This window comes from Nannospalax galili, unplaced genomic scaffold (assembly GCF_000622305.1).
Source record: "Nannospalax galili isolate Female #2095 unplaced genomic scaffold, S.galili_v1.0 scaffold768, whole genome shotgun sequence".
NCBI lineage: Eukaryota > Metazoa > Chordata > Mammalia > Rodentia > Spalacidae > Nannospalax > Nannospalax galili.
In genome coordinates, this window is record NW_008360317.1 from 7,541,307 (window position 1) to 7,550,773 (window position 9,467).

The window sequence follows — 9,467 nt, forward strand, 5'->3', positions numbered from 1 at the left end:
CCATCTCCATCCTCCCTCCCCACAAAACCACATAATCCACCAATCATTTCAGAAATAATAAAAGTAAGGCTCAGAACATCAAATGGTAGGACTCCAGTTATAAAATTTAGCAGCTAATAACCAGGACAATACATTTAATTAACAAGCCAGTCTCTCTTTTTATCACATCAGACTACTTAGTTATTCATGAAAGAAAATTACTTCCTTCCTAACACTTGCTAAGGATACAGAAGGCACTCTTCTAAGTATATTTTTTATTTTTATTTTTTTTTTGGTCTTTTTGAAGCAGGGTCTCCCTGTAGCCCCAGCTGGCCTGGAACTCACTATGTAGACCAGGCTGGCCTTGAACTCACAGAGATCCGCCTGCTTCTGCCTCCCAAGTGCTGGGACTACAGGTGTGCACCACCTCACCCAGCTTGTTCTAAGTATTTTACATCTATTAACTCATCCAAATCTCAATGAATTTATGAAACGTACTCTAAAAATAAGGAATATGAGGAACAGTACTTGAGACCAGTAAAGTTAAATAGCTTCTTTAAAGTCATATAAACAAGTAACAAAGCAAGAAATGGATCCAGGGCACCTGGTACCAAATCTTCAGGAGTTTTTGTTTTTGTTGCTGTTTTGAGGCAGGGTTTCTCTGTGTAGTACAGGTTGGCCTTAAACTCATGGCAATCCTCCTGCCTTGGCCTCCCAAGTAATGAGAAAACAGGTGTGAACCACCATGTCCAACTCATATCTTCAGTTCTTTATGTTACGCTGCCCAAGATAATTCTCAAAAACTATGGCATCTCAAAAGTTAGGTGAAGTTCTATGTTACTTAACTATATTATCCTTGAAACTTAAGACCAAACCAAAAACAATCATCTAGCAACTTCTTAAAACTGGAAATTCTCTGCAGACTTATGAGACAACCCTAGAGGTAGAGATCAATATGAGACTGACTTGTGGTGAAATATGAGGACCATGGTTCTACATGAAAAAGTTATACTGATATTTTGCCTTTATTTTCATAAAACTTCCTCACCCTTGTCAAGATTTGCAGTTAATAAATCAGGCATTTTTATTAACCATTCAACAGGTTTTTAAAACATAGAAATGCACGTAAAAATCACAACAGTCCTTCTGGATAAAATATATGCAAAGGTAGAATTAAAACAAATCATCATGTTTCATTTTCTATCATGGATTAGACTGTCAATGAAGAAGTCAAACTCCAAGTGCTAGTACCTTGTTTTGCCAGTTATCAGAATCTTTGTTGGGTCCATTACACGACATGCCAAACCTGCTGTATGAATGGTACGCAAAGCAGAACTCAGCTGGACGATATATGCCCAAATGAGGGATTCTGGCAATAATCCAGCATGCTGCCTGGGCAATGGTCCATCATGTTGACCTATAAAGCAAATAAATAAAAAATAACTAAAATACTCAAACCAAAATTGACAAACTTCATGTATTTTCATAGCACATATCTGTGTTTAAAATTGTAGTTTGCTAGCAAGAATTTAAAAGACAAGCCCAAGGGCTCCTAAATTGGAGATTATGTTTTATGTTGTTTAGAGTGAAAAACAAGTAAAAGAGGTCTCACTAAAATGTTATTTTCTTTGACCAAATAATTGAATAAGAAATGAAAATTGCTTAAAGCATTATTGTTAACACCAAATACAAATTCTGATTAAATTAAGTGTAATCCTAACCTATGTTACTATTTAGGCTTATGTGAGTTGTCTATTCAGTGGCTCCTGGGAGACAGTCTCTACTGCTACTTACTTGCATTTAAAGCTTGTCTTCCCCAGTCTGCACAAACTCATCTACTGCAGATGTCAGTTAAATAGAATATCATATCCAAATAAACATCAGCACAAAACACTGAATGTCACTGATAAAGTATAAGGATGAAATACAGATATAATCTACTATGAAAAGTTATTATTTTTATCCTAGCAACTTTTCTGGGTTGGGGAGGGGGTGTTTGTTTACAGTACTGGGAATTTAACCTAGGTACCTGCACATACTAGGCAACTGCTCTATCAAGAGCTCTAGTCCCAGTCGTCTAAATTGCTTTTTGACAATCTTATAAATATATGGTTATAAACCAACTTTCTGTAAATCAAATATAAAAGCAAAAGCTAAATAATTATGAATATAATAAAACAGAAAGTTATAAGATAGGTGTGGTAGTTCCAGTCTATAATCCCAGCAATCAGGAGGTAAATCAGGAGGACTGCTGAAGGTCTGAGGCCAGGCTGGTCTACATAGAGAACTCTAGGCCAGCCAGGGCTACATAACAAGACTTTATCTCAAAAAACCAACCAACCATCCATCCATCCATCCATCCATCCATCCATCCATCCAACCAACCAACCAACCAATCAATCAATAAGTAGTGAGCATGTAATTATGCCTTGTGACAAAATTTCCAACAAGAAGCATATATAAAATTGTTCCTCTAAATCTGTATAGAATTCAAGATATACTCTGTATGTCAGCCTCTAAATTTGTATAGAACTCAAGATACTATACTCTTTATGTCAACTCTATTACAATCTAGGATGACCCCCAAAATAGCTCCAGTCACACATGCCCAGACAATGTCAAAGAGGACTATGAAGATCTGGAACCAGCAATGTAGCTCAGTTGTGGAGCACACGCATGCACAAAGTCAGGGTATCAACTCAACCCACAATTACCATTAAGAAAAAAAAAAGTTTAAGTAAAACTATGTCGTTACCATGGAAATAAGGAAAAGGAGTACCAGTTTGGCTTTCCTCTATTTTCTTGGGTAGACTCTGTAGCCCAGGCTGGCCTCACACTTGTGGCAATCCTGCTGCCTCAGTCTCCTAAGTGCTAGGATTACAGGAGTGACCACACTTAGCTAGAAAAAGAGGACTTAAAGCCAACACTTTTTCTATCAGATTTAATTCTAATATTTCACCCACTTTAATTTATTTAATCATCAATTTCTATATAACACATCATTTCCATCTTCTATATTACTGTACCTCTTATAATGTGATTTTTTAAAAAAGAATTTGCTAAAAGTAATAATCATAAAGTAAGAAAAAAATAATAGATATTCATGTATGTATGGTTTGTTTAGGGAAATTACAACAGTTTAAAATACTAGAAAAATGACTGATTCTAAGAAACATGTAAATATTGATTGTATTGTTCTTGTATTATTATTCAATACAAGAACAAAATAACTACGGATTCTTTAAAAAAAAAAAAAAACTGGAAAAAATAGTGACACTAAGTTTGGTGGTGTACTCTTTCAATCCCAGGACTCAGGCAGGGAGATCTCGGTGAGTTCCAGGCCAAGCTGGACTACATAGTGAGCCCACAAGACCTGAACAAGCTGTGACCAAACAAAATCCCAGAAAGGAGGGAGAGGTGTTCTTGAAGCCTCACCCCTAGCTGAGGTGCTGTTGGCTACTGACAGCTGCTGGGAAAAGGAGAATCAGTTTTCTTTAAGGGTATGACCCCAAGTAGGCTACTTCCAAAGGGAAGGACCCACATCCAAGAGCATTTGGGGAACACAAATTGGACTACAGGTTCTGGCAGGGCAGAGGAGGGAAGGAGAACATGAAGTAGAGGGAACAGAGAAGTGGGGAAGAGATCTGTGGGGAGATGAGGGAAGGGGTTTGAATATGATCAAAATATACTGTATGAAATTCTCAAAGTATTAATAATAAAATAATTTTTAATTTTTATGGATTTATTTTATGTGTATGTTTTGCCTGCATGTATGTAAGTGTACCATGTGTGCTCATGGATGCTAGATTTCCTAGAACTGGATGTATGTATGTAAGTGTACCATGTGTGCTCATGGATGCTAGATTCCCTAGAACTGGAGTTATGGATGGTTGTTAGCTGCCATGTGGGTACTGGGAATCAAATACGGGTCCTCTGGAAGAGCAGCCAGTGTGTACTCTTAACCGCTGAGCCATCTCTTCAGCCTCAATAAATATTAAAAAACAAACAAACAAACAAAACCCCAGCAACCTGGAAAGATGCTATGAAAGAATAATTCTCAACAGGGAATATTTGGCCATGTCTTGTTATATATAGCAGTATCAGAGCTGAAGCAGAGGAGTACCCAGTAGGCAGGTTTATAACTGTTTAAACAATCTGCAATATAGAAAAGCCTCCACAAAAATAACTATGAAGTCCAAATGTCAACAGTGTTGAGGTTAAAATCAGCTATAAATTAAAGCCAACAGTCACTTCACAGGTGTTGTTACTAAAAATAAACTTGAACAACTACCATATTCATCTTTAGGAAAAGTTATACCACATCCTCTTCCACAAAATTGTGCACATGTCTACAGATGACATGACAAAAGGAAAAAAGTGACCACACTGCATGACCAAGTTTTTAATGTGAAACAATCATGCAACCACAACTTTCTTCTTTCAACTGTCAGAATGCAGAAAGCAAAGTTGTAAGTAAACAGAAGTTATATACTTTTATCTAATGGGGTATTTAAAAGAGTCACAATCTGAATGTGGCCTTAATTCTTTCCCTACCCCTGTAATTTCTATAGGTTATGTGGTCAAGAAAACCTTAAGATTAAAAGCCATAGTAAAAGAGGAACTGGGTGGTGCATGCCTTTAATCCCAGCACTGGGGAGGCAGAGGTAGGAGGATCTCTGTGAATTCAAGGCCAGCCTGGTCTACAGACTGAGTTCAGGCCAGCTGGGGCTACAGGGAGACCCTGTCTCAAAAAGACCAAAACAAACAAACAAATAAATAAAAAGACCATAGTAAAGAATGTGATGCTTCTTTCTTGGTTCTACATCACAAAATGAGATTGTTCCCAAATAAATTATTATAACATCACAAAGTAGATTTCTATTTCTATGAAATCGTTTGCTCTTTAAATAAGCATGCATTAGATTATAATTTAAACATTTTAGATTCTTTGAAATATTTGAATTACAAAATGATTATAAAGCAAAAAATTAGGAGGGGGCAGAAAAAGAAAGAAATTATCCCATGTTTAAACAAGGCTACTATAGAAACTGATTTGATATTTAAAAAACAAAAGCATACCTTTGGGGCAGTAATCACATAAATGATCATATAATCACACTAGACTCTAAGAATCGAAATTATGTTTAGAGAATACAAAACTAGAGAAGAAATGTTCAGGATAAACAAAAGATACAATATGTATAAAATGACAAAAATAAAACAATGCAAAGGGAGAAAAAAAAAATTTAAACTAGGAAGAGACCAGAGGCTTCTAACATTTGGGCAGTGGCTTTGAAACTACAAAAAATAGTTTTTATTTTTCATTTATGAATTTTCGAAATCATCTTTATTCACAAAGCAAAAAATTTAACACATCCCCAGGTACTTCAAATATTAGGTAACTAAATCTTTCATAGTCCTCAGTTAAATATACACAAACACAGTTCCTAACTTGTTGCGGATCAAACCCAGACCCTGTAGCCCCAGCTGACCTGGAACTCCTACACAGACCAGGCCTCTGCCTCCTGAGTGCTGGGATTAAAGGTGTGCTCCACCATGACCAGCTCTGAGATACATCTTCTAAAAATGCAATCAGGGTATTTAAAATGAATGACAACAAGGATAAAAGTATGCATTTTAACAGGAAACTACTCTTCTACAGAGCAAAAGTATATATCAAAATATAGTCTGCTTGACTCTTTTTCTTACCCCACTTTCTCTTTGTGAAATAGGCATCAGCATTAGGGTCATTAAAGTGTCTGCTCATCATAGTTTCTCCTCCAGCATGGAAATCATACGCAAACACAAGAGCTTAAAACAAAACAGAAACACTCATTACTGAAATACAGCTCTAGATAACAGATAATGAAGCTCGTCGGCAGCGGGACAATAATAGCACAATTTACGTACAAGGCTCCGCAAATGCTTTTGTGGTAAATACTTCACGCAGGGTTACAATATTTGAGTGTTGAATTTTTTTCCACATATCAACCAATACCATGCACTTTGTGTTAACCAGACGAAAACCTGAAAAAGAAAATTTTCTACTATGATGAACTGTGACAGTTCTTGATAAATATGAAGAATAAAGATAATATGGTACTAATAACCAAATGGAAAAAAAACCACCCTATTATCCTTTAAATTTATACATTAAATAACTCAGTTACAGAAAAGACTGAATAATCTTAGCCTAAGTAGCATAATTCTGAAAAAAGAAATTTTATCTTCCTTACCATGTATCCTCCGAAGGCAATATGGCAGATCATCTTTGCTATTTACAGCTTTGTAACAAGATGTAATATATCCAAAATTACTTGATTTCTGTATCCGGTTGGGGGGTGGCAGTGGTTCTAGAGGGAATAGGCTATGGTAGCTGTCAACTTCTGTGGGGACTGCTAGAATAAGTCACAGAAAAATCATTTTTAATTATAGGCATTCATAAATCTCTCATAGTAATAAAGAATTAATCAAATCTACAATCCATTTACAAATCACAACAGACTTGTACTATACAAAAGTGCTAGATCCATAACAATTATAAAAAACAATCTATGATTTCAATTTCAGTATCAGTAAGAACGTGTATCAAAAAGCAACTGAAGAACAACTAAAGTTCATACACTCAAAATTATTTTCTGTGTCTTTACAGCATAGTACTTTTCTGTTTTTCAGAAATAATTATTAGAAATGAAGTTACTAAATACATTAAACATTTCTTTATTCTAGTATGAATAAAAATCAAGGTAGTTTGCTTCTTTTGACATTTTATAAAACATATACTTAGATACGAATTATCATTTAAGCATAAAGAAATATGAAATAAGTCACATTAAATTGGGAAGTATGCTCACATATATACATGTGTATGCATGTGTGTACCTATAAGATGTGACAAATGGCATCAAAACTCTTAAAAACCAAACTCTGGCTCAAGTAAATACAAGTAAAGTGTTCAAAGTGGGCTACAATGGAGCTGGAGAGATGGCTCAGTGGTTAAGAACACTGGTTATTCGTGCAGAAGACCCAGGTTCAAATCCCAGCACCCACATGGCAGCTAACAATTGTCCGTAACTCCAGTCCCAGGGGATCCGACAGCCTCTTCTGTCCTCTGCGGGCACGGCATGACATGGGTGCACTTACCTACATGCAGGCAATACACGCATATGTTGGGAAAAAAAAAATGAAATACCTTGATGAATGCTGTAAGAACTCTGCCAGGGGATCACAGCCTCTTCTGTCCTCTGCGGGCACGGCATGACATGGGTGCACTTACCTACATGCAGGCAATACACGCATATGTTGGGGGAAAAAATAAAAGAATTATAAGGGCTAATAATCTTAAAATAGTTTCTCTATGAGGCTAGAGAGATGGTTTCATGATTAAGAGCACTGACTGCTACTGCAGAGGAACTGGGTTCAGTTTTCATCACCCACATGGTGGCTAACAACTATCCACAGCTCCAGTTCCAGGGAATCTAATGCCCTCTTCTGACCTCCACATGCATTGCACGGCACAAGTGCACTTAACACACAAGCATGCAATACATTCATACACATAAAATAAAAATTATAAATAGCTCATTTAAAAAAAAGACTAGTTCCATGAGCATTTGAACAATCTCAACCATAACCAACAAATAAACAGTAATTATCCTAAACATAGTCTCCCCTCCATCTCTACCTTTCCCCCAGACTTCACTTCCCCCCAAATATTTTAACTTTATGTACTCATTGGCTCTATGTCCTCAGTTCCCGCTCACATGTGAACTCACTGAAAACCCTTCTGCCATTCTCTGAGAACATCCTGGGACACAAAACATGTTAAATTCAAATAAAAACACCATGTCCCACCAGCACCATGCTGCACTGCTGTGCGTTTGTGCTTTTGAAGATCTTCTCCTCTCACACTCTGGCTCTACCTTCCCTAGTTTTCCTCCTGCATCTCTGGCCAGTCTCATTTCTTAGAATCTGCATAAAGCAATTTCTTAAATGGAAGGCTCCTTGGGGCTCTTTCTGAGCCCTTCTTCCTACATCATTTTACATTCACATCAATCTACTCACAGCAGACTGACTACTCCTGACTGTATCTTGGCTTAGATTTCTCTTTAGAGTTCCAGGCTCATGCACCCAGCTGTTTGCTCCTCCTAGACATCAGATTCAACATGCCCACAGTGGAAGCACTCCTAAAAAACCCTGGGACTTCCTGAGAAGCTGCTTCCCCTACAATACTCCTGCCTCATCAGATGGTTCTTCTCATTTGCTCAAGGCAGAAAGCTGAGAATCAAGCTACACTCTTCCTTTCACCTCTTGTACTCTAGTCCCACCAGATCTTACCCATTCAACATCTGAAATGCCTCTCTGACTCATTTCTTCTCTCCCTCTCCACTGCCCAACTCCATTTCAGATAACCATGCCTTTACATTGGTCTCCAGCCTTGTTTCCCTTCAGCCCTTCTCCGAAACCCAGCGTGAACAAACTTTCTGAACTATAATCCTGAGCATGGCCACTCTCTCTCCTCTGTGTGCACCCATGGGTGCGCACGCACACACGCACACACACGCACGCACGCACACACACACACACACACACACACACGAGTAAGAGAACATGGGTGTGGGGCTGAGGGTGCAGCTCAACTGGGAGAGTTATTTGCCTAATATGTCCTAAGCCTGGGTTGAATGCCCAGCGTGCCAATTAACTGGTCTTGGTGGTACCCGAGTAATCCTGGCACTCTTGAAGTAAAGGCTGGAGGATCAGCAGTTCAAAGTCACTGACGGCTACATAGTGAGTTCAAGGTCAGCCTGGACTACATGAGACCCTGAGAGAGACAGACAGACAGAGAGAGATGGAGACAGAGACAGAGAACACATTACATCAGGTGAGCAGTTCTGAGAAACCTGTGATCAATGGGTCCCTAGCTTGCAGGCAGCCTCTCTTGAGCCAGAGCTCCCTTTGAACACACAGCTCCTGGCTACCTCTTGGATGAGAACTTTTTCTCCTTTCACTTTGAGAAGTTTTGAAGAGAAGCCCAATGTTGTTTTGGGCTGTCTCCACATCTTCCCTTCACGTCCAATCTCACCTCTGTCCCAAGGGAATGTAACAAGTGTGCAGAGAAAATGGTCTCCATAAAATGCCATCTTCCAAGTCTGACTGTTTCAGCTAGGGACAATTCAAGGGGTTTAATCGCATGTGATAGCTATTAAAACTTGCACAACTTGGGTTAAAACTTTAAGTCAAAGTGGAGAAAATTATTGGTTGTACTCTGAGTATTAATGCTCTGATACTGGCTATATCTGAGCATCTGGCCTATGGCTGGTTCTCAGGACTCAGGAGGCCAAGGAACAAAGATTGAAAATTCAAGGCCAGCCTGAGCTACGTAATGAGTTCCAGGCAAGCCTACAGTAAAAATAAGACTGTTTCAACAAGAAAAGAAAAGAAAAGAAAAGAAAAGAAAAGAAAAGAAAAGAAAAGAAAAGAAAAGAAAA

The 9,467-nt window shown here is 38.1% G+C and overlaps 1 protein-coding gene across 9 annotated transcripts in view; it reads right to left on the minus strand.

Annotated features, from left to right (window-relative positions):
• Nucleotides 1-9,467, minus strand: part of Pan3 (poly(A) specific ribonuclease subunit PAN3) — a 165,666-nt gene that overhangs the window by 23,309 nt on the left and 132,890 nt on the right. For 8 of the 9 annotated variants that reach the window (XM_029559617.1, XM_008825056.2, XM_029559615.1 and 5 more), the window contains 4 exons: nucleotides 6,216-6,377; nucleotides 5,890-6,006; nucleotides 5,689-5,790; nucleotides 1,231-1,396 (listed from right to left, as the gene is read on the minus strand). In XM_029559617.1, the coding sequence (XP_029415477.1) occupies nucleotides 1,231-1,396; nucleotides 5,689-5,790; nucleotides 5,890-6,006; nucleotides 6,216-6,377 (547 nt within the window). The remainder of the gene's footprint in view (nucleotides 1-1,230; nucleotides 1,397-5,688; nucleotides 5,791-5,889; nucleotides 6,007-6,215; nucleotides 6,378-9,467) is intronic. The other variant, XM_008825062.3, reaches the window with a different exon arrangement.